General features: G+C 38.2%; 1 protein-coding gene across 6 annotated transcripts in view; it reads left to right on the top strand.

Moving 5' to 3' along the window:
* Rngtt (RNA guanylyltransferase and 5'-phosphatase) overlaps window positions 1-26,472 on the top strand; it is a 217,531-nt gene that overhangs the window by 84,192 nt on the left and 106,867 nt on the right. For all 6 annotated transcript variants that reach the window (XM_052716753.1, XM_052716748.1, XM_052716749.1 and 3 more), the window contains exon 13: window positions 21,347-21,447. In XM_052716753.1, coding sequence (XP_052572713.1) covers window positions 21,347-21,447 — 101 coding nt within the window. The remainder of the gene's footprint in view (window positions 1-21,346; window positions 21,448-26,472) is intronic.

Raw genomic sequence — 26,472 nt, 5'->3', positions numbered from 1 at the left:
AAACAAGATGCTCTTGTCTGAGGTAGTTGACCTTTCGGGGACAGCTAAGGGTGGTTCCTGGAGGATTAAGGGTGGTTCCTGTTGAAGATAAACTAACTTTTTACTTTAAAAACTACAAAAAACCCCCAAACCCCAAACCTAAAAAAACAAAAACAACTCAAAAACTACCCTACTGCTTTTCTAGTAAACAGAAACCTGCCTTTAGGCTTGTTTACCTAGTAAAAGTCCTTCTGTGTACCTGGCCAAAGTCTTTTTGTTTAGGACAATGTCCCCAGCACTGCCACTTGGGAAGGATGGAAGCATTCTGGACCAAACATTAGGCATGCAGGATTCACCTAGATGAGCTAGTCTTATTCCCCCATCTAAAGAGCCTTAATGTAATATGATGTTAAAATGATGTCAGAGAGCTTTATATGTTATAAAAGTCATGGATTCTTGGCATGTTTAGGGACCCATTTTTAACTCTACCCTCATTATTATAGTTTACCATGATACTTCTAATTATTATTCATAATAATTGGACATTAGTCCTAATGCCCAGTATAATTTCTGATTCTGTTTTGATAAAATTTGTAAATTGCCTATGTTAGGCATTATATTAAAATCAAGTTCTAAATGAGAAGTTTATAAATATAAAAATTGCCAATCTTCCAATTTTTTTTTTCAGAAATGTCTAGAACTTTTTGATGAACTTAGTTTTATTAATTGAAAAGGGGTTGAGATTCACTATTATGATAAGATAATGCCATAAGTTATTGGTGCTCCTTTTAAAATATTAAGTTGCATGCAAATCTTAACCTTTGGTTTTGAGTTGGTTAATTTCTAAATGTCAGATCCTATGGTTCTATTCTTGGGAATTCCTTCTGTCTGTCTAGAGACCATTCTTCTAGTCTCTTGTCTGATGGCATTTCCCTGCTGTCAGTGTTCTTGGAGTAAGGAAGGTAAAGGAAAGGTTAGCGAAATGGCTTAGAGGTTAGGAGTAAGTACTGCTTTCACATTTAGCTCCCAGCACCCATGCTGGAGCTCACTACTGTCTGTAACTTCAGCCCCAGGACATCCAGTGCCATCTTTTGGCCTCTGAGGACACTGTACTCACGTGAACATATCCACATACAACCATACAAGTATATATATATAATTAAAAATGAAATTCTTAAAGGATATTTAAGAAAGGTAAAGGGGTATACTTCTACTCTTTAGAAGGTAAACTCTCCCAAACTCCAGGGTTGTTTTCTTCTGCTTTAATTTCTAGACTGGAGCTTCTACTCTTGAATGTTTGCATAGAATAGTCATACTTCTTGCTGATACTCAAAGCTTGGTTTTAACCTGCAATGTTTCTCCTGGTACCACAGACATTCCAAAGGCAAAGGAATATTGAAAGACGAATATTATTGATATGTGTAATATATGCCTCTGTGTGTGTGTGTGTGTGTGTGTGTGTGTGTGTGTGTGTGTGTATGTGTGTGTGTGTGCGTCTGTGTCTGTCTACCATCTATCCATCCATCCATCATCCTTCTATCTATCTATCTATCTATCTATCTATCTATCTATCTATCTATCTATCTATCTTTCTATTTATCTATCTATCCATCCATCCACCCATCCATCCATCCATCCACCATCCATCCAGTCTGTCTGTATCTATCATCTTGTCTGTCTGTCCGTCCGTCCACATTTGTGAAAAAATTGCTTGACTACAGTGTGTTTGGTGCTAGTTAATTAAAATATGACAAGGAATTATTTCTGTTCTGTTACATTAATTATTATTGTATTGAGTCACTTAATAGGCAGATGTCAGTTCAGCTGTAAAAGAGACACTACTGTGAATTTTTATGGAATAGTAAAAGCATTGGTACAGATGCTAAGTAAACTAATCATACTAATCAGGCCAGGGCCACAAAAGTGAGTTTAGGAAAAATATGTTTAATTTTTGATTTAATGTTCTATTTTTAAGAGCAATTTTAACTGCATTTTACTTATTTGTGTATGTGCACCTGTGTGTGTGTGTGTGTGTGTGTGTGTGTGTGTGTGTGTGTGTGTGTGTGTGTGTAGTACATATACCATAGTGTGCTTATGAAGGTCAGAGGACAACTTGCAGGGTTCAGTTTTCTTTGGACAGTGGGGAACCCTGGGAATAAACTAAGGTTATCAGACTTGGCACCAGATGCTTTTACCCACTGAACCATCTTGGCAGCCTAATACATTTAGAAATACGACTGTGTGTCATCCAGAGAGTTGCTTATTACTTTTATAAGAAAAAGGTGAATGCAGGCTTTAATCGAGAAACAAAAACTTAGAATTTTTCTCTATTTATATAATGAAATGTGCCAGTATCAGATTTTGAAATAAAACACAGAAGTTATTAATCATCACAACAGTCCTGATTCAAAGCAGGCTAAATTTTGCAAAATTGTAGAAAGTTAGCTGAAAAAGTTAGTTCCAGAATTATTTAGTCAGCTGGGTTGAAAACTAGTCCCAAACCTCCAAAATTCTAGGTATCTGCAAATTGCCTTACCACATGGAATCAGTAGGGAGAAGTCTTGAGTACCTCAGCAGCTCAGACTTATTATTGTGTGTAGCTCAGCTCATGGTTGCTCTTTTGAGAGGTCGCTACTGATGTCTCTTCATTGCAGAATCAAAATCACTTGTTATTTTTCTTTTTAACTCCTCTCTCTAGTGCAATGGTTCTCAACCTATGAGTCAAGACCCCTTTTGGAGGATGGGGTCGAACAAACCCTCCACAGGGGTTGCATATCAGATATCCTGCATATTACATACTTACTTTATGATTCATGACAGTAGCAAAATTACAGTTAGGAAGTAGCAACGAAAATAACTTTATGGGTGGGGGTCCCCACAACATGAAGAACTGTATTGAAGGGTCACAGCATTAGGAAGGTTGAGAACCACCAGTCTACTCAAGTGTTAGTCTGTTTGTCTACTGTTTCTTTTAGTATTGTTTGGTGTCACCACAAGCTCCTGAACTCTCTTAGTATTTTGCATTTCTCTCTTTCTTTTCTCTCTCCTTCTCTCTACCCCTCCCTCCTTCCTTCCTTCCCTCCCTCCATATTTTTATTATTGCTGAGGGTCTAGTCCAGGCCCATGCCAGTTCCACAGCTGTTGGTCTAAAGTTTGTTCCTATGAGCTTGGTTCAGTTGTCTCTGTAGATTTCTCCATCATAATCTTGACCCCTCTTGCTCATATACTCTCTCTTCCTTCTCTTCGACTGGACTCCTGGAGCTCAGCCTGGTGCTTGGTTGTGGATCTCTGCATCTGCTTCCATTAGTTACTGGATGAAGGCTCTATGATGACAGGGTATTCACCAATCTGATTACCAGGGTAGGCCAGTTAAGGTACCCTCTCCACTATTGCTAGTAGTCTAATCTGAGGTCATCCTTGTGGATTCCTGGGAATTTCCCTAGCACCAGGTTTCTCCCTTCTCCATAATGTCTCCCTCTATCAAGGTATCTCTTTCATTGCTCTCCCACTCTGTCCCTCCCTCAGCTCTACCATCCCGTTCCCTCATGTTCTCATCTCCCATCCTTTCCCCTCTATGTCCCACCCCCCATTCCCAGTTTACTCATGGAGATCTCCTCTGTTTCCCCTTCCCAAGGTGATCCATACATCCCTCTTAGGGTCCTCCTTGTTTCCTAGCTTCTCTGGAGCTGTAGGTTGTAGTCCGATTATCCTTTACTTTACATCTAGTATCCACTTATGAGTGAGTACATGTCATGTTTGTCTTTCTGAGTCTGGGTTACCTCACTAAGGATGATATTTTCTATTTCTATCCATTCTCCTGCAAATTTCATGACGTCATTGTTTTTTACAGCTGAGTAATACTCCATTGTGTATATGTCCCACATTTTTTGTATCCATTCTTCAGTTGAGAACTCAAGAAACTAAACTGCAAAATACCAAACAATCCAATTAAAAAATGGGCTACAGATCTAAACAGAGAATTCTCAACAGAAAAATCCCAAATGGCCAAAAGACATTTAAGGAATTGTCCAACATCCTTAGTCATCAAGGAAATGTAAATCAAAATGACTCTGAGATACCATCTTACACCTGTCAGAATGGCTAAGATCAAAAACAACTGATGACAGCTTATGTTGGAGAGGATACAGAACAAGGGGAACACTCCTCCACTGTTGGTGGGAGTGCAAACTTGTACGGCCACTTTGGAAATCAGTATGGCAACATCTCAGAAAAGTGTGAATCAATCTACCTCAAGACCCATCTATACCACTCTTGGACATATACCCAAGGAACACTCAGTCATACCACAGAGACTCTTGCTCAACTGTGTTTATAGCAGCTTTATTTGTAATAGCCAGAACCTGGAAGTATTTTGCATTTCTTTTGTCTTATTCAGCTCTTCAACCTTTACAACATTAAAATTCAGTGTCTTGAGGCTTGTTGTCAGGACCTTTGTTCTTTTGGTTTAGTAATCACATCTACACTCATGGCTTTAGTTTTCTCCTATCAGCCAGTGACTTCCATGTGAACTCTAGATTTAGTTATGTGTCTACTACATTGCTTTCTGATTAGTGACTTGACACACTTTAAAGCTGAACTCTATCTGTAGTCCTCAAATGAGCAAACCTAGAAGCTGTACAAACTGGTCTTTTTGTGTGTCAGTGACTTAACGAGAAATATAGATATTGCCTCTGACAGTTTCTCTTCTTCCTATCCTAATAAGTCTTCCTTTATCTTCCACTTGTTTCTTAAATTATTCTCTGTGCCCATCACCACTATCATACCTGCAGTTCTATTCGTGTTATTGTCTTTTGCTTGGAGAACCACAGGTGTGTTCTGTCGGGTCTTGATATATCTGTTCTTGTCTCTCCCTCCAGTCTTTATATTTACAGCAATCAATCTTCCTTAATTGCTAGTGCTTTCTGATTGTCCTTCAAGCATAGTCAGTTTATTCTTTTGGGAGTGGAAGTGTTAGGGGTGGGACCCAGACCTCATATATAGTAAGTGTTACTCTACCAGTAAGATATAGAGCCAGTCATTTTTTGTATCAGGGATAGAAGATAGGGCCTCCTCTATGCCAAACAAGTAATCTGCTACACAAGCTGTATTCCCACTTTCCTTTTACTCTATTTTGAGACAGATTTTACTGAGTTACCTGTCTGGTTGAAGTCTTCTATAACCCAGACAAGCTTTGAACTTGTGATCCTCCTGCTCTAGCCTCCCAGGAAGTTCTTTTTGTTCTCTCTTCATTAGATGCTGCCTTTTTGTTTCTCCATGTGTTTTGCTATTGATTCAAGAATAATTTTTTTTTAAGTTTAAAGATGACTTTCTTATATACCAACAGTGTGTCTTAATTTGAATGCTGCAATGAAATCCAGTAAACTGAATTGCTTTTAAAGAGCAGAATTTTATTTTTGGAGCTTCAGAAGGTCAAGATTAATGTACTGACAGATTGGTGTCTGGTGAGGGTCCCTGTCTTGGTCCATAGGGGGCCATCTTATCACAGTGCTCCTTGATGTGTGAGAAGGACCTGGGTTCATTCACAAAGAGTACTAATGGCATCATCTACCTAATTACCTGAAAGGCCTTATCTTGTGTTTCAGTTCTTTGTGTGTGGGTGGGGGGTGGGGTGGGTGGAAGGTATGTTCAGGCAAGGGCAAGTCAAGGTGTGGAGGGCAGAGGGCAGTTTGAGGGAGTCTCGGTCCTCTCTTTCCAAAGGTTCCATCTTCTAATGCCTTCAAATGCCATCATGTTGGGGTTAGGGTCTTACTTTAGGAATTGTAGAGGACACAAACAATTTGTAAACACCAGTTCAAAAAATTTGAAATGTCAGACTGGTGAGGGTCTCAGTGGTTAAGAGCATATTCTGCTCTTAAAGAGGATCTGAGATTGGTTCTCAGCACCCATGTCAGGCAACTCAGACCAACCTGTATCTCCAGCTATGGGGGATCTGATGCTCTCTTCTGGATTCCACAGGCACCTATACTTACATCATGCATCCCCTCCCCCATATACAAGTAATATTAAAAATAAAATAAAACTTAAAAAATTGAAATACCAGTTATACTTGAGAAAACATTTGAATATTTTGAGAAAATTTTGTATTTTCTCTAAAAGAAAATGACTATTTTTTTCAATAGAAGCCTATTTTTCCACCTAAGGTTTAAAGTTCAGGCCTTTTAACAGAAACTGTTTTAAAAATTCATTTTCAGATTGAACCCTTGTGCTGTTGTCAGTCTATGTCATCAATCAAATAGATCTTACTAGACTGCCAATTGTTACGGTTTTAGTTCTGCAGTATAATTGCCATTTGACTCACTCATTATTTTGTGGTTTGTTACTGAAGAATGGCTGTTTTTAAACAGTACCTTGACATTTTAATGTAAGTAGTAAGTCTTTTACTTGATAGCTATTAGATCATTAAGTTTCCAAGGTTGGTGTTAACATTAAATCTTATTTATTCACCAGATTTTTGTAAGGCTATTTTAGTGATAATTTAGGTAGTTTTTGTACTTTTAATTTTTATAATAATTAAATTAATTAATATTTAATCTTTTAAAAACTGTCTTCAGTTTTTTACCTGTCTGTCTGTCTATCTATCTATCTATCATCCATCCATCATCCATCTATCTATCATCTATCAATTTATCTATCTTGAGGCAGGGTCTAACTGTATAGCCTTGGCTAGTCTGGATATTCCTCTGTAGACCCAGCCAGGATGACCTTGAACTCATAGGGATCCTTCTGCCTATGCTTCTGTCTCCTAGTGCTGGGATTAAAGGCATGTGCCACCAAGCCTGGCTTGGTTTTACTTTAATCTTGTGAAATACTTAGTATTTCTAGATAAGAATTTTCATGCAGCCAATTAAAAAAACAAACGAATTATATTGAGTACATTCTATAGTTGAGGTAAGGATAGAAATATTGCAAGTATCTTTGTTTACTTTTTAGAAAAACTGCTTGTGTTGTATAGTAGAGATATGGGAGTTAGTAAAACACTTAATTGCTTCTATACGGAGTCTAGAGTGTTTACTTAAGTAGTAGTGATACAATTATTTTATAATGTGTTTTTCCCAAAGTTGGGCAGCTTGATTTTATGTCTCTGGCATTAATCAATTTGCATGTAAATTTAGAGTTAGCTTTGGTTTTAATATTTCATTCTTGTAAAATATTAATATTTTTATTAAATTTTTACTACTGCTAGGTCTAATGACTGTTATAGATAGATTGTAAAATGAAAACTGGAATTAGTCTAAATGCCTTGTCTTGAAGTACATGACGAATTACAGTGGTTTTCTCTCTAGCAGGGCGGTGTTGCCATGGTGAGAGCTTCTGTTTCCATGACATTTGCTTGCATATTTTGATAGGTCTTCAGCTGAAGAAGGGCTCTGTTTCCTGGCAGACTGGAAAAGTGTCATCTCCCCACCCCCATCCCGGAACTGTGCTATTTTTTCAATTGAGAAATATAATCATTTCTGAGGAATTGTAATAGTAAAATGTCAAGAAAGAAAATACACCTTGTCCATTTAAAATACTTTTTCTTGTTCAATTTTCAGAGCATAGCAATTCTTAGCTGCTTGGTGTAAGGAAGAAAAAGGAGAAAGCCACCATTTTTTAGTTTTCATAATTCATAAATATATGCCTCCCAGTGAATTTTGTTGACAAAATAAACAGTTACAGATGATTAATTTGCAGCCAGTCTTAGCTGGATTTAGTTATATATATTCTTCCTGTACTACTGTATGGTTAAAGCAATTGGTCATGAAGACATGTTGGCGGCTGAGAAAGGGGAAATAAATATACATAATGACTTTAGAAAATGGAAGGATCAGTGATGTCTTTGAGGGTGAAAATACTGAACATAGAAAGTCAATTCTCTTATCAATGATAGCTAAACACCCAAGGAATTGGATAGGTTCTTTTTATTGGTACTCTATTGTTAATGTTGAAACATTAATGGTAGATTTTTAAGAAGAATTTACGGTGGTATACTTAGTTTCAACTTTTCACTGGATAATATATTCACAGAAGTGTAAAAATAAATCCAGAAGTGATATATAGGACTGGCCTCTTTATGATTCTCCTCTCCTTTAGTTATTATTATTATGATTATTTTTTAAAATTTTTAGATGGGCCTCATTGTGTAGCCTAGGCTGGCCTCAAGCTCACTGAGATCTGCTTGCTTCTGCCTGGAGTTAAAGGCTTGTGCCCTCCCTCATGCCCTCACCTCCAGTTAGTTTTCCCCTAGGTTTGCATGGTTCCTTTATTCACATCTAAGCAAGTAATTAGTACATTAATTCATTCTTATTTCCACTCAGCTTTCAAAGTGGTTATTATTTTGCACTTTACATTTTAGTGTTTTTCCAGATATTTCTATTTTAACATATTTTGCTAATGATAAGGTTTTTTTTTTTTTTTTTTTTTTTTTTAAGCATTTGTAGGGTCATACTAGAATCATAATGAAAAGGTAGGGCTTATTGTCTACACTGCCTGCCACTCATGTTTGTAACAATTCTACAGTTTAGGAGGTATTTAAAAATAAACATTTTGCAGCTAATGTATGAATTTTTTTTTCTTTTCCTTTGGTACTAGGGATTGAACATGTACTTGCTAAGTCCCTGAGCTAGTCTCCAACCCAGCATTGTACAAGTTTAGAAGAAGAAATTGGACTTTGTGCTTTATTTAATTAACTTAATTAATTAATTGTGAGATAGGGTCTTACTGTGTATCCTTGGCTGGGCTGGAGCTGGCTGTGTAAACCATATTGACTCATGAACTCACTGAGATCTGTCTGCCTCAGCCTCCCAAGTAGTGTTTCATTTATTTATTTGAACATTTTTCTATATTTATTTTTATTTTCTGTAGTTGATTGTTCTGCCTGCATTCTGTGTACCACTTATATAGAGTCCAGAGTCGGCCCAAATCCCTTTGGAACTGGAGTTACAATTAGCTGTTCTATGGGTATTGGGAATTGAATCCAGTTCTCTGGAAGATCAGCCCGTGCTCCTAACTACTGAGCCATATCTCCAACCCCATGCTGTATTTTCGAAGTTAAGAATTGTGCTGGTCTACTCTAGGTAGACCAGTGCATTTGGTAAGAGTTACAAACTGAAGTAGTTTAGACATATGCTTACATAAGTGTCTCTGGCTGTACTTGCATTTTCTTTGTGTGTGTGTGTGTGTGTGTGTCTGTGTCTGTGTCTTATTTTTCCTTTATGTGCTACCTAGGTGTGTTGCTTTCCCTGGAGAAACTTTGCTGACAGATAAGCTGTGAGTTTTCTATGCTGGCCCCAGAGTATTTATTGAATTTCAGTGATATTTAAAATTTCTCCCCGCCCCCCCCCCCCCCCCCCCCTTAAAAGTAGACTGGGTGGGTCCTACAGGCATTCATCAAGGCTGCCTTGGTTTTTTTTTTTTTTTTTGGTTTTCGGAGACAGGGTTTCTCTGTAGCTTTGGAGCCTGTCCTGGACTAGCTCTGTAGCCCAGGCTGGCCTCGAACTCACAGAGATCCGCCTGGCTCTGCCTCCCTAGTGCTGGGATTACAGGCGTGCGCCACCACCGCCCGGCTGCCTTGGTTTTTTTGATGCTTGTACAGGTTGCTTTCCAGAGACATTGTTGAGCACTTTGTCATGGGTGAACTTTGAATGCATTTGTTATTCAGGTTCTCTCTTGTTTCTACCTGCTCTTAACCTTTTTTTTTTTGTGTGTGTATGTGTGTATAATCCTCAGCATATATTTTATTTCCTGTCTTCTTGACAGTGCTGTTTCTTATGCTCTCATCATACTTTGAACTTCATATATCATTAAATTGTTCAGTTTGTTGTAACGAACGTTCACCTGGACTCCCCCCTTGTCTTTATGCCTCTGGCTTCTAGCAGAGGTTGGTATTGTGGGTGATTGATAAATATTTGTTGAGGGTGAGGATTGAATGAATGCAGACTTTAGATCAATCAGTATTTGGGTAATTTTAACTTTCTAGGTGGTAGTTGATGGTGTCTGTGGGAGTGGTGCTTGCTGCTCTGGTGCCAGGGGATGCTGCAGAATCTCCAGAGCATTCAGAGCAGCCTTGGGGCACTCTGCTTTGGTAATTCTTATTCTTTGTAATATTTTAGATTTGTACATTTGTGAACATATAGGGCTTTAGAAGATATCAAAGAGATAACATCTTTAACTGTTTATAGTTTAAATTCTATATTTTGTGACATTTTTTACTTACACAAATTGTGTATTGTTAAAAAAGATTTGTTTTTATTTCATGTACATGGGTATTTTGCCCCCATTTTGTCTTGCTGGTGCCTAAGGAGGCCAGAAGATAGTGTTAGATGCCTTGAAACTGGAGTTAGAGGTGCTGTGAGCCAGCATGTAGGTGCTGGGAACTGAAACTGGGTCTCCTGCAAGAGCAGCAAGTGCTCTTAACCTCTGCTTTTAACCATCCTTTCACCCCCTAAATTGTATATTTTTAAGGTGTACACCTTTGTGTTTTGATAATCATTGTAAAATGATCAATCCATTTTATATAATTAACATGAATCATCTCTAATTTACTAATTTTGTGCCATTGTTTGGTCAATTTCATGCCTTTCTCATCTCCTTACAGTTCCTGGCAACACCATCTCTCTCTCTCTCTCTGCTTTCATGAGTGCTTATTTTAGATTGCACATGGAGATCACATACGTTCTCTTTTTCTATATTTTGCTTCACAGAATGTCCTCTAGCATGGCAGGACACCTTTTTTTTTTTTTTTTTTTTTTTTTTAAAGCTGACTAATATTCCACCGTAAATAGAATACCTTTATCTGTTACCTTTAAAACGTTCATGCAGCTATCAAAGACATTTAAGTGTTACCATACTTTGGGTATTGTGAGCAGTGCTGCAGAGAGTGTAGAAGCACAGGTTTCTCTCAGTGATCCCACTGTCTGTACCTTTGGATGCACTCAGAAATGGAATTGTTGGCTCATTTGGTAGTTTCATCGTGGAGTTTCACACTATTCTCCATAGTGCTGTACTAATTTTCAGCAGGTATTCAGTGCTTTCTTTTTTGTCCTGTTTCACAAGAACATTTGCTCTTTTTTGTCTTTCTACTAATATTAATCCGAGTAGATGTGAGGTGGGTTCCCACTCAGATTTTTGTTTCCAGTCCCTGCTGATTGGAGATGGCTGGGTAGGTGCCTTCTCACATGCCTGTTAACATCTGTTTCTCCCTTTGAGAAGTGTTTGCTTAGGTTCTTTGTTCCTATTTTAATTGGGTCATTTGTATTTCATTTTTGAGTTACGTGACCATATATTTTTGTATATTAAATACCTTATTAGACACATGGTTTTCGAACATTTAATCCCCTACCCCCTGGTAGCTCACCTGTAATGTATTTTCTTTCCTGTACAGAATTTTCTTATTGTGATGGAGTGGTACTTCTCATGTTAATGTTTGTTGCAGTGCTGTGTCTAGAAATTTATTTTAAAGTCTTCTTGAGATTGTCCCCTATGGTTTTTCCTGGCTTTACAGATAGAGGTTTAATCACTTTGAGGTGTGTGTGTGTGTGTGTGTGTGTGTGTGTGTGTGTGTGTGTGTGTGTGTGTGATGTGAATTCCTGTTCTTTTGTTGGCCCATTTTACCATAGTAGTTAGTATGCATTTTAATGTGGAATAATATATCTAGGTTTGAATATTTATTCTGTCTAGACTCATTGCTTATTTTCTGTTTTATGTGTTCTATGAAGACAGGAGATTATGATGAATTAACCTACTTTATAGACTATTCTAAGAATCATGTCATTTGATAGCACACAGCACCCATGGTTGGTCGGAAAAATGCACAGTAAATCATAATTATTAGAAATTACCACTATCTTTATTATTCCATATAAAGACTTCAGAAGAAGATGGAAACTAGAGGAGACAAAGGAGGCTAGATTGGGGCTTACCTGTTAACTTCAAAAGCTTGAATCCTATTCAGTCAGCTAGCTAATCAGCTGCACTGAAGATCAGTTGAATTTGACAGGGTCTGTTGGCTCTAGGGATAACAGCTGGGTTATCACAGTAGTAAGGGAAATTCCTGGGAGTATTTGATGAGTGATAGAGACTCAAGAGTGGTCTATATAGAAAGTGAACCTGACTAGGTAGGAGGTTCCTGTTCATCAAGATAGAAAGGGTAGCTTTTTGTTGAAGCAAACGAATGATTCCATTTTAGATTGAAAACCTTAGGGTGCTGCCTAGACCTGAGAGGTGTTGGATTTGTGCTCGATATATTCATACTTATAAAGGAGCACCTAGGTTTCCTTGAGAGTAATTAAAACTAGAAATGAAGATTTGGGATTAATTTTTGTGGGTAGATTTGGAGCTGTTACAGTGAGAACCAGAAAAAAAAAAGTGGGGTAGGGGGATATATATGTGAAGAACATATTCATTTAAAACTAAAGGATGGAATAATAGCAAGTGGTAAGCGGGTAGGCAGAGAGAGACAACATCAGGTGGGAAGCTAGAAAGGTAGTGTTTTCCAAACATGGCTGTTCATACTTTGTTACTGGAGGTTGCTGAGGAACGTCTAGATACCCTATTTTTAGGGAAGCAAAACTTTAAATCTTAAACTTCCTTTACATTATTAAGTTAGTAGAGCCAAAGAAGAATTAAACATACTACTTTCTATGCAGTTACTGTCACTGACTTTATTTATGCTGTGGTTTCTTCCTTTGGCCTGTTCAGGGCTGTGTAGGGGCTGAAGCGGTGTTTCTGGCTTGTGCCACTAGATGGCAGTAACACACCTTCCTTGTGCCAGTGTTTTCCAGCATTGCCAACTCTTAAGGGACAGCCTCTAGTTGAAAAGAGCTGCCTTACACCTACCTGTCAGTTTTCCCTCTGTCTAGTTTTTATACTTTCTTTTCCTTATAGCCATACTAAACTGTACTTTGAACAGAGCCTCTGCTATGTTTTATTAAACATTTCCTTCTCATATTCTAATATTTTTAATATTTACGTTGATTGCGTTTGTTGCTTCTTTAAATACTGGGGACATCTCAAATTACATTCGGTTTGTATTCAAACACAAGTATTTCTTTAGTTTTTCTCTTTTAAACAGTTCACTTGTTAAAATCAGGTTTATTTGTAGGTATCATTTATCAGTTACCTAGAGCTTTGATAATGATTTTAATCTGAATGCATGCTGGTGAGTTCAGTGTAATTAAAATTCATCACTCCTTATTATATACCAGAATATGTATATACTTGTAGACTTCAGCAAGAGTTTGTATTTCAAATGTGATAAGTCATATGTATTTACTTTCAAAAGCCTTAACCCTTTTTATGTAATATCTTGGCCCTATTACTTTGGAGACTATGAAAAAAGAATTCTATTTATTTACCTCTTTTTTGCTAACATTTACCATAAACAAACAAACAAACAAACAAACAAATACACAATGATTTGTCTCTGAGTATGAATTCCCTTGGCCAGGGTTGTGGATGGATTCAGAAGGGCTAAGCATAGGCATTATGAGGCACAAGGGCTTGCTCTCTTGCTTTTCAGCTCATTCTTTTCTGCAGACACTCCTTTCTTCCTTACTTTCTTTGTTACCTCATGACCCATTTTGTACTAATTTTTATCATAGTCTTTTCAGAGATGAGTTAACAATTGGAAACATTTTCCACTTTGAGCAGTAAGAAAACTCTATGCAAAGCAAGTCTAAAGAGTTTTCTTTCCAGTCACTGAGAAGTGTGTATGTCACCTAAGTGAATCTGTTGTGGCAAATATGGGGAGGAAATGCACTGACACATTGAAGCAGTAGGTATTTGACTTTAAATTTATCCACTTTTAATCATAATACCTGGGAAAATGCTCTATATTATGTTCTTTTTTATTACTTTTGAGGTTTAAAAATTTTATTTTATATGTCTGGGTATTTTGCTTGCATGTATATCTGCACATCGTGTGCTTGTCTGATGCCCACAGTGGTCCTAAGAGGACATTAGTCCCTTGGAACCATTGTTTGGGATGGTTGTAACCATGTGAATGCTGAGAACCAAATCCAGGTATAAGTGCTTTTAGTCAGTGCTGTCTCTCCAGCCCTTTTTATTTTGTTCTTAAATGAGCTACATGGAAAAGGTGTTCCATGTGTTCCTCCTACCCCAAGAGACAGAGTCTCACTCTGTAGCCCGGACCGGCCCAGTACTCATAGAGATCTAATTGCCTCTGCCTCCTGTGTGCAGGGTTTAAAGATGCATACCACCACACCTGGCCCAGAAAATGTTTCTTAGGAACTCCAGTGCTTTCTCTTTTATAACAAACAAACAAACAAACAAACAAACAAACAAATTATACTAAATTGTCATGATACTGACTTGGGTTTGAAATTTGTGTTCCTGTGGCTAGGGTCTTTTACAGTTTTTATGCATTTTACAAAAGTGGTTCTAATGCGATTTTGTGTGTATGGAAATAATACTTATAATGTGTATGGGGATATGGAGATCAGTTGGTAGAGTGTTGCCTACTAAGTAGAAGGGTCTGGGCTCATCTCAGCACTCAGGAGGATCAGAAATTCTAGGCCATCTTCAGCCACATAGCAAGTTTGAGGCCAGCCTGGACTGCATGATGCCCTGTCTCAACATTTAAAAATGAAAGAAGGAAGGAAGAAAGAAAAGAAGACAGGAAGGAAAGAAGGAAAGAAAGAAAGAAAATGAAGTCGCTTAGCTACTTTGCTTTCCTGAATGTCTCTATGATCTGCTCCCATTTTACATAGTCACTAAATTCACATACTTACTTCTGCTTGGTAAATCTTGTGTTCTGCTCTTACGTTTTTGCTAAGATTTACTTCCTGCCATAAGCCTTAAAATACTCATTTTTCAATAATTAGGCCTTAGTAAATACTTAATAAATTAGGCCAAATAAAACACTCCCCTAACTGTGTTCTCAAGATACATTTAGCCCTCCAGTGAAGTTTATCACCAGTATAGGGTTTTTTTTTTAAAGAAAACAGATCAACCAAATATGCTGTTAACATTGTAACAATAGAATATTAGCCGATTAGAAGTTATAAACTGCTTGAATGTCTCAATAGGTGATGAAAATGCATTTATCAAAATTTAGCTACTAGTCATTTATTTAATTATGCTTTTTGGAAAATTGTTGAAGTCCTTTAACTATTGTTAAGTTGTGTCTGACTTACTGTTGGAATGTAGGTTAAAATTATATATTCCAGATGCTAAACGCTTGTCAGGTATAAAATAGTAGTTCCAGTCTTCCTCTTAACAGTGCCCTATGAAGGATAAAGATCCTACAACGATACAGATTTATCTTTCCTTTTTTCTTTTGTACTTACTCATGCTTTTGATGCTCAGTTTAAAATTCCCTTAACTAAATCTACAACCATAAAGATTTACTCTGCGTTTTCTTCTAAGATTTTATGGTTTTAGGGCAGGAGAGGTACGTAGCCTTTGCTGGTCTTTCAGAGGACCAGCATTGAGATCATTTGGTGGCTCCCAACTAGGGATCTGGTGTCCATTTCTGTCTTCTGTAACTGCCCGCACAAGTGGCATTTGCACACACATACACATAGATTAAAATAAATAGAGTTACATTTAGGGATTGGAGAGATTGCTTAGCAGTTTATAGCACTTGTTGCTTTTCAGTAGGCCCTGGGTTCCTTTCACAGTACTACATACTAGCTCATAATCATCTTAATTCTAGTTCTAGGGGGATCTGACACCCTCTTCTAAGTGTGGTGGGCACCAGGTATTCATGTGATACACATACATATATGCAGGCTAAACATTCATGTGCATACATGAATTAAAAAAGTTAAAAATGATAAAAAAATGAAATTACATTTTTTAAAATGCTACCATGTTTAGATTCTTTCTTGGGTTTTGTCCATTTTCAAATTTTCAAGACTATAATTTAGTTACAACACTTCTCCCTTACCTTTCCTCCCTCTAAATCCTTCCGTATTCTCCTTCTCTCTCTCCTTCAAATTCATGGCCTCTTTTTTCAGTAATTTTTACAACATGAAGATATGTATATGTATATACATATTTATTCCTAAATTTAACCTGTTTAGTTCGTATGTTACTTGTATGTGTATTTTCAGGGATGACCGTTAGGCACTAGACAACTAATTGGTGTGCTTTTCTTTGAGGAAGACCACCTCTACTGCTTCCAGCTTGCCTCAGTTTCCTAATAGTTCTTTGTGTAGAGTTGAGGACTTGTGGACTCTTCCCCATTGAGTTTGGCATGTCCATTGGTGTCATCCTTGTTTAGCTCACACTTGGGTGGTCATGTTGGTGAGATTTTACATATGTAGCTTCTGATGTTTCTAAGAGACATAGTCTCATGACAAACTCCCTGAGCCTCTGGGTCTTAGAATCTTTCTGACCCCCTCTTTCTCAGTGTTACCTGAGCCTTGGATGTGGAAATGTTTTGTCTATGTATACATTGGGACTGGGTTCCCAACTGTGTATTGATTGGCTGTGGTTTTCTGTAATGGTCTCTGTCAGTTGCAACGTTCTTTGATGAGAGATGAAAACTACACTTACCTGTGTGTATAAGGGCAGATGTTTATGGATTATTATTAGAGATTATGCTGGTTTGGTAAATGTGTGATTGTAGATTCTCTTTCAATAACCATGACTTCACAAGTACTGAGTAGCTAACTCAGTTAACTACTAGATATTTAGTTTCCAGTATCAAGCACAGTATTCCTCTTGTTGAGCTGATATTAAGTCCAGTTAGAGAACTGTTAGTTACTGCCAGTGTATTTATGCTACACTAGTACACTCTCAGGATTGTTATGCTATGCTGGTCCTTGATGTGGTGGTTCAGAAGGGTCATAGCTGAGTAGGACTGTTAGTTGCTTCCTTCCTTTGGAAGCTTGCATGGTACCTTCTGGTACCGTGAAAACTAGTCCTTAAGGAAGGGGGTATACAGGTCAGTTCCAGCTTGGGGTGTCTGGGTCCTGTTTCTGAAGTGCACGGTGCCTTCTGCAATGGGGACTTAACCTTCCACAGTAGGTGGTGGTGGGGAGTAGCCAAAGGCAACAGCAATAGGGCTGTATGTTTTTAGGAGTCTCATGGACAGCTTTGGCCAACAACTCAAAAGAGAGCTTCTCATGTTTGGTATTGGAAGTTTCTTTAGGTGGTCTTTGGTTGTTGGATGGAGTATTGTCAGCCCAGATGAGAAGTTTACTAAAACTATACATACATACATACATACATACATACATACATATACATACATAGTTTTCACATACCTACCTACCTACACACACACACACACACACACATATACATGTACACGTACACGTGTACACTCACCTTAATGGTTTTTTTCCCCCCAGTTCAGTAGATAGTTAATAGTATGATTCCTTGTGACTTTTTCAGACATCTTATTGTTATTTTACTCTGCTCCTACCTTCTTTTTTTTTTGTTTTGGTTTTTTGAGGCAGGGTTTCTCTGTGTAGCTTTGCGCCTCTCCTGGAACTCACTCTGTAGTCCAGGCTGGCCTCGAACTCACAGAGATCCGCCTGGCTCTGCCTCCCGAGTGCTGAGGTTAAAGGCATGCGCCAGCACCGCCCGGCCTACTCCTACCTTCTATATTTACTTCCCCTCTTCCTGTTTTCTCACTAGATCACTTATATCTTGCTATTGCCCTTTACTCACCTCCTGTCTTCTGCATTTACTCCGCCCCCTCCCTAAGGAGCACCCCTTCCCCCATCTTCCTGCTCAGATCATGTGTACCTTGCTAGTCCCCCCCTCTCTATTGCTCTCTAACACTCCATCCTTGCAATGGTTCCATTTTACTTTCCTGGTTTCTGTAGTTACTACAGGCCTTGTACTCACACCTCAGGATTTGGAGCTAGGAGCCTCCAATAAGAGAAAACATTTGTTGTCTTTTTGGACCTGTATTACCTCACTCAGTATAATCTTTCCTAGTTCCATTCATGAACCTATAGAGTTCATGATTTCAGTTTTCCTTACGGCTGAATAGTAGTGTTGCATAGTGTATATATAGCACATTTTCATTCTCCGTTTGTCCGTTGTAGGACATTGAGGTGGTTTCCATTTCCTACCTATTGTGAGAAGAGCAGCAGTGAACATGGCTGAGCAAGTATCTGTGGAGTAGGATGTAGAGACCTTTGGGAATATGATTGGTCTTATGGCAGATTTAGCTTTTTGAGAATTCTCCACACGAAATGCTAGGTCTCAAGAAATTCCTTTTCCCAAAGTGTAACATGTAGACAAAAGCCAACATTCCCTCAGGTTCTTACGAAGATAGTCTCTGGCAAAAGGGTCATATGTTTCCTCCTATGCCTAAGGTGCGTGTAACACATCAATCGGACACACTGGCCACCAGATCTCTCAGCATCTCCAGTACCTGTTACAGAGTCATCCTGGCTGGCATATCCTCCCTCCTACCCTCAAGCTTTCCCAACTCCTGAGCTTCACTCCCATTCTTCCAGCCTATGATCCCTATATAACCTCAGCCATTTTGACTGTGTCCTTCTGGTTCCTGTATGCTCTCCTGGACTCCTGGTCATCAGCTCCTCTTGTAGCCCCCTTCTCTCTTCTCTCTCACTCTTCCCTTCCCTCTCTCCTCTCATGGCCTGGTTCAGTCTAGGCCCTTCCAGATGCCTCTGGCTATGCTCTCCCTCATATCTACAGTAAAAACTTTCTCAACCCACACCTAGGAGAAGTCATGTCTTCACTTTTTCTTTCACAGGAGTCAGTTTTCTCCTTAAAATATGTGGGTTATAGGGATCAAATTCAGGTTATCAGGCTTTATTGGCAAAGACCTTTATCCCCGAACCATTGATTGATGGCTTGCCACTTCTTTTCTGAACTTGATTTTCTTCTCTTAACAGGGGAAATAGCAATCTATCTGCTTATTGATGATCTTTCCCATGCCATACAAAAATGGCAGACTCTTGTTTATGAAAGTTCAGAAAAAGAAATCAATTTTCAGTTGAATCTTGCTAAGAGACCAGACATCTGTCTTTAAGTCAATTACTGTTAACCTGAGTAGAGTATATCTTTATAACCTTAGGAATTTATCATTATACAAAAATGCATGCTAATCCAAACTATTTTAGAGACCTGCTGTTGCTTCCTTAGTCTAAAAAAGGAGATCCGATGATAAACCAAGAGCTAGTAGGACTGAGTAGTTTTCCTAGGTGCTGCCTTAGTTAGTTTATATCATGTGGTCATCTTAATCAAGATGGCAGTTGCATTGTATGTCATCAGCCAAGATGGAGACAAGCCACATAGTTGCTACTTCAAATATCTATTTTTTGGTAGATTTATTTTTTAATCAAAAGTGGAATCCAAGTTACATATGCAGTATATTCTAAACAAGAGTTGAGTCACATATATAGTGTATTGTAGCAAATTAAGATTACCTATGTATGGATTTTTAAATTATAAGCCTTTGTTATAAGTTTTGAGCTAAGTTTTGTTACAGATTTTTTTAATCATACCCAATGAACTTACAAATCCAGGGATAGTTTATAGCATAAATTCTTTGGAGATTTTTTTTTTTTTTGAGAGCAGAGAGCAAAGAAATCATAGAGATAAAAGATTTTTAAGAGTGGAAAATAGCAAAACCTTAGAGATAGGATACTTGTGGGAGTGTAGAACAGAGCAAGTTTAGATATAAGAGATTTTGGGATCATTTGTTTGTGTGGTGCAAACGATGTTACCATATGAGAGAATTTGGAAATCTAGTGTGTTAATCTTTGGCCATTGGTTTGTATTGAAGCCAAGTTGTTTGTAGTAACATGGTGAGGCTTTAATAAAATCTCTGAGTCCATGGGGGAAATTAAGGAGAAAGGGTCATGAAGTGGGACTCCACAGGAGGGGGAGGATTCCTGGAAGCTCCAAGAGGAAGGAAGCTAAGAGACAGACAGTACAGTAGCCCAGACAGGCTTAGAGAAGCTGTGAGACTCTGGGCAGCTCCTTCAGGGAGGTGAGATGAAGTTCTAGGAAGGGTCTGAGAACAAAGGGCTGCGGGAGTAAGTGTCAGTGGTGTTGAGAATTGGAACGAGAGACTTGTCAGAGAGATGTTCCAAACCGCAGAACAGAGGCGTTCCTTTCCAGATGTCAGGGGCTCCGTAGGGTGAGAGGAGCCTGCTGACACAACAGTGTGCCTTTTTTGTAGTATTAGTAGACAAAGCAGGCAGCTCTAGGGTGACGCTTATTCAGTAGAGGAGGAGAGGAGAAAACAGCTGAAGAGGTGGAGAAGGTAGCTGCTGTGGGGACAAGGAGAGGCCCAGGGAGGGTTCCCATAGAAGGAGACGGGTAAGTGACTTTAGAAAGAGAGATGTGCTCACATGGAGGGCATAAAGAGATGCCCCAGGAAGGTGTAGCAGGCCCTACGTAGTAAGTAGCCAGAGAGATACTTAGAGAGTAGATGAGAGGCCAGTGATTTGAGCAGGTGGAGGGAAGAAGCAGATGAAGAGTTGGACTCTATCTAGAATGTGAAGTAAAATTTGATGGGTAACAGAAGCCAGCATAAATAAATGATCCGTACATACCTTAGGAGAGTCAAATCAGCAGCTTCGCATGGAGCGGCTGAGTCCCTGAAGGGAAATCAGATATGCCAATCCTGAGCTTTTGGCACCAGACAAACAGAAAAATGAGGATACAACTGCTCCTAGGTACGGTGATGTAGAAGGTTTATTGTAGATGTTAGGGGGGATTCAGCCAGAGGCTTCTGGAAGAGTCCAGATTTGGGGCGTGGGCGGTGAGAGAGGAAGAGAAGAGAGAGGAGAAAGGGAGGCTTAGAGGCAAGGAGTGAGCCAGGAGACCAAGAGGCCAAGAACCCACAAAGCCAAAATGGATGGGTTATGTAGGGAAGATAAGCTGTGCGAAAGGGGAGTGAAGCTCAGGCTGGAGATGCTGACATTGGGGGTGGGTATGCTAGCCAGAATGACTCTTTAACAGGTATTGGTGATGCTAAGAGAGACTGGTAGCCTTTGATTTGTTAAGCAGGCACCTCAGGCATAGGTTAATAGAGGAGCCATATCCCCCCTTTGCCACAGGTAAGGAGAATGATTCCTTTTATTTAAAAAGATAAATAAAAACTATCTTTTTAAATCTCTGAGGGAATGCTGGCTTTTGTCTAAATGTCAGACTTAGGCAAAAGGAATTTCTTGAGATCTAACATCCTGCAAGTTTTGTCTGACCACCATACATGAGCCTTGGCAAGAACACACCCACCTGCACACACATAAACAAATAAATAAATAAATAAATAAATGTAATTAAAAAACAAAAATGGAAATAAAAAATAGCAGTGTTGCTTAATAAAAAGTAATATTATGCTTAATGAATTGAACCCTAAATTTTACCTTTTTCCTAATTACTGCTTTATTTTAATTTACTTTAGAAATACAAACCTGGTCGATGTGATGATATTTTGAAATGGAAACCTCCCAGTCTGAACTCTGTGGATTTTCGACTTAAGATAACAAGAATGGGAGGAGAAGGGTAAGTGTGCACTCTAGGCCCAAATAGGGATTTTGTTTAGTTTTTGAAATCTGATCTTACCTTGTAGCCCCAGCTAGTCTTGAACTCAAGATCTTATTGCTTCCCAAGTCTTGGGATTATGAGCTTGTATCACCATACCTGGCTATCTTCGTGAGGTTTCACCCCACCTCCTGTCCGATTTGCATGAAATTATATTTCATTTAAGACTTTCCTGTTTATAGGCTAGTTTACATTACTCTGAAAAAGAAAGTAAAATATTATATTTTTTACATATGTATCTCATTTTCACATAGCATTTACTTTTTTTTTTTTACTTTTTTTTTATTTTTTTGGTTTTTCGAGACAAGGTTTCTCTGTGCAGCTTTGCGTCTTTCCTGGAACTCACTTTGGAGACCAGGCTGGCCTCGAACTCACAGAGATCCGCCTGCCTCTGCCTCCTGAGTGCTGGGATTAAAGGCGTGCGCCACCACCGCCCAGCAGCATTTACTTTTTGTATATACCTAAGACTGTCAACAAAGCTTTTTTCAAATTTTAAAGTTTTCAGTATAAAATATAGATGTTACTAAAATCTCATCAATCAAATTCTCTCTATGAGATCATTGGTTTTATAACCACAGGCACCCAGTCAGTGAGGTTTTTCCTTTGAAGGGCATTTGTCTATACTTTATTAGGGGAAGTTTTTCATTATTGACCTAGAGTTTTCATAATATTCATTTTTTTCTATTACTACCTATTATTAATGTTGACTCCTATTGTAAAAGATGTTTTAGTGTGAATGTTTATTGTATTTTCAAAACCTTGTTTTTTCATAAATTTTAAAATCTTATCAAAGTAAATACAACAAAATAGGAAATGTATAATTGAGGGAAAAGGAGGAAGTAACTAGGATAATGATAGCAAAGGGATAAAGTTTGCAGGGCGTGCCATTGAAGTTTGTTTTGTCTGTCAAAGGTAAAGTACAGATGCACCTTTATAGATGACAGAGACAAGAGCGTATTATTGATTGCAAAAGTCCAGACTCTGAAGATTAAGTATTAATCTTCTAAGAGAATATAAATATTCAAAAAGGGTGTTGTGTAATATAGTGAGTCCTAAGTAAAGAAAGGTACTTGGTTAATAATGTGCATTAATGCTAGTTTTTAAAATTACAGTGTTTAATATTTTATACTTTTTGTGACTTAATTTGCCATTGTACTTAATAGCAAAAATTAGTTAAAGAATAATTTCCTCTGGCTCCTGAGTTTATATTCAGGTCTCTTTGTCTGTTACTAATCATGGATAGGTAATTTTATTTATTTGTGTGTGTGTATGTATGTGTCTGTGTGTATGTGTATAGTTTTCAGAGGACAACTTGTAGAAGTCAGTTCTTTAAACATGTGGGTCAGCAGGTTATCAAGTGTTGGTGGCAAGAACCTTTACCTGCTGAGCTATCTACCTAGCCCCTTATAGATAATTTTAGACTATAGGAACAGGTTGTATATACAAACACGCACCTGCATGTTGGGAGGCTGTTTATGAAAATAATTTATTTTGTCTAAATTTTTGATAAATATTGAGTCAAGTTTATTTTTTCTGATGTAGTGTTTGGTATATTAACATTCTGTTTAGCTGTGGAGGCTGTACTCCAGTAAGCAAGACTGGAGACTTACGGAAGACCACCCCACTTCAGAAACAGTGCATGATGGAGATTATTCTGGTGGGGCCATTTTTCAGAAAACAGAGATGTTTATGGTTTTGGAAAGTTATATTTTGCTTTGCTTTTGCTTTTTTGAGACAGAATCCTTCTCTTTAGCCAGACTGGCCTAGAACTAATGGAGAGCCTCTCTCAGAATCCTTAGTGCTGGGATTTTAGGTGTGAACCACCACATCTGGCCTTGGAAAGTAAGGTTTTTTTTTAAAGATGTATTTTTTTTTATTTTATGTGTATGTAGAGTGTCTGAATTTCTGTATGTGTACCATATGCATGCCTGGTGACTGAGCTAGTCAGAAGAGGCTATCAAATCTCCTGTAACTGCAGTCATAGGTAGATGTGAACTGCCATATGGATGTTAGCAACTGAACCTGGGTCCCTGAACAAGTAGCAGGTGCTCAGAGTAGCAAGTGTTGTTAACTGCTGAGCCACCTCTCCAGAACACTGGCAAGTAAGCTTTCACCAAGAAAGTAAAATTTATTAAACGACTTCATTATTAATATTTTCTTTTTCTCTAATACTGTGTTTATAATATTTTATTTGTGAATATTGGCTATTGTGTCTGGTTTTTTTTGTTTCATCCAATTTTGAAAAAGCTTGAGTTTTGGTTTTTATAGATCATATGTTTGGCAGTAACACTTTAAAGCTACCTGAGGATAAAGAGAATGCCCATCTCTCTAAGTTGCAAAAATTGTTAACTATTTTCCTGCAATTATCTATTATAATGCAATGTAATAAAATGTAACTGAATCCTTTTTTTATATTGTTTCTCAAATTTTTATTCTTTTAAAAATATATGCTTTTTTAAAACAAAAAATGCATTACATTTTAAATATCAAAATGTCACTGTTTAATGTGACTTCTTGATTTATTTAAGGTACACCAGTGTAGATAGTTTATTTAAGACAGGTGTCAATTAAAAATATTGATATGAACTATTACATGGTAACTGTTATATGAAATATTTGTTAGCCAAAATGCTTTTCCATGTAAAGAATGTTATGTGATATATTTTAACTACATAAGTGAGGTATTGTCTAATGTTCCACAGCAGCTCAGTTGCTACAAATATGCATGTTTTGAAGGGAGAATAGCTGCAGACACGGCTCAGTGGTTATGGGCACTTTTTTTGCAGGGTATCCAGATTTGGTTGTTAACACCCACTTGGTGACTCACAACAGTCTGTAACTACAGTTCTAGGGGATCCAGTATTTTTTTTTTTTGACCTCTATAGGCTCCTGCACACACCTAATACACAGACATGCACCTCTTCTCCCCTCTCCTCCCCTCCCCTCCCCTCCCTCCCCTCCCCTCCCCTCCCCTCCCCTCCCCTCCCCTTCCCTCCCCTCCTCTTCCCTCCCCTCCCCTCCCCTCCCCTCCCCTCCCCCTCCTCCTCCTCTTCTTCTTCTCTCTCTCTCTCTCTCTCTCTCTCTCTCTCCACACACACACACACACACACACACACACACACCCCTTCCCACAACACACACAATGTTTAAAATGTGGCACTGCCTGAAATATAAGGAGCAGGACATATACAGTGAAGTGAGGCAGAAATATTAAAATGCCATCAGATAGCTTAATATATTTTAAAAATTGATTCCAAATATTTCTAGGAAATTTAAAATGGAAGTGTGTTTTGAAAGGTATACCAATTTTTGAAAATGTCTGCAGTGAGTTATTTTAAGTGAGACTTTTAGGTTTTCTTGGTATGACTTTGAGTTTCATTTAGGTGGTATAATACAGTAATAATAGTTGTGTTAGGTCCAAGTTCAATATGAAGAGAAAAATCTATTCTGTTACATTTATTACCCTGCTGGTAGCAACTAAAAATCTGAAGCTGATCTTTCCAATTCTTGACCATTTTTGAAAAATGGAGCTATATTAATCTGACATCACTTCATCATGGCCTAAAATAAATTTTGTGTATCTTAACAATTTAAGTGTTTAATTTTATAAACATAGCTTTTAAAAATCCATTGTTTTGAAAATACTGTGGTTTTATATTAAGTGTTTTATAGTCCAAATCCATAGTTAAACCGTGAATTACACACAGGTAGGCTCCGTTTTGGAAATTGTAAACTCTTGAGTGCAGTATCACTGACTTACAGTGAAGGGTAGAGATTTGTTGTATTGCACAGCAGTTAAGAGCACAGATTTGAGAGACAGACTGCCTGGGTTGAAATTATCTTGCTGTAGCTCTGTGGCCTTTGGCATAGTACTTTCTTTCTGTGCCTCTGTTTCTTCATCCCTGTCCAGTTACTTTCCTCTTGCTGTGGTAAAACACTCTGACCAAGGTACTTCGGAAAGAAAGTGTTTAATTTGGGGCTAGTGTTCTTAGAGTCCAGGACCATCATGGTTGGACTATGACAGCAGCCAGGCAGACAGGACACTGGAGCAAGGAGCTGAGAGCTCTCTCACACTTGGAGATAACCAGGAGGTACGCCTAGGGGTGGGGAAGCTGCGGCAGAGAAACTGGGACTGAGACTAGCCTTAGCTAATCCTTCTCAAACAGTTCCGCCAACTGGAGACCAATGCATTCAAAATATGAGCCTAGAGGGGTCATTCTCATTCAAATCACCACAATTGGTAAACTAGAAATTGTCTTCATAGGACTTTTATGAGGAATAAATGTGTAAAATAGAACAAAACTGGGTACATAATACATTTAGATATTTGCCACTACTTTTCTTGTTTCCATACAAATAGATTTAAAAGGCCATATTTCCTCCTTGCCACTCCTGTAGAATTACCTGTTCTTTGGTGTATTGTGTAAATAACTCTGTGAACTGTTTCCTGTTTGCTTCTTCTCCCTGTTAATTCATATAATTATGAATTGCTGAAAGAGACTATATTCGTTACTTTTCTTTTGCTGTGATTAAAATATGACGAGAATATGAAGAAAGCTTATTTTGGTATGTGGTTCCAGTCCATAATGGCAGGTATGACATGGCTGCAGGTGGATGGAGCAGGAAGCTGGATGGTTACATTTTGTTGTTGGCACCCTGGGAAACAGAGAAGGCAAACTGGAAGTGGGGCAAGGCTATCCATTCTCAAAGCCTGCCTCCAGTGATGTATTTCAACAACCCCCGCAAACAGTGTCACCAATTGGGGACCAAGTATTCAAATACATGAGCCCGTTGGAATGTTTTTTCATTCAAAATACTTTAGAGACCACTGGTTTTTGAAAACAGTTTAAAGAAAGTAGTAAGTGATGATGAATAGAAAATGAAAGCCTATAAAATGTACTGAGGTTGACAGTGTCAATTTGGCAGAGAGGTTGGTAGTTCCTCAAAGTGGTAAGTAAGTATGTACTTAACCAGAAGGACTCACCC

Source organism: Peromyscus californicus, unplaced genomic scaffold, assembly GCF_007827085.1.
Source record: "Peromyscus californicus insignis strain IS unplaced genomic scaffold, ASM782708v3 Scaffold_5__1_contigs__length_169319896, whole genome shotgun sequence".
In the NCBI taxonomy this organism is placed as follows: Eukaryota; Metazoa; Chordata; class Mammalia; order Rodentia; family Cricetidae; genus Peromyscus; species Peromyscus californicus.
This window is presented reverse-complemented; position numbering and strand designations above follow the sequence as displayed.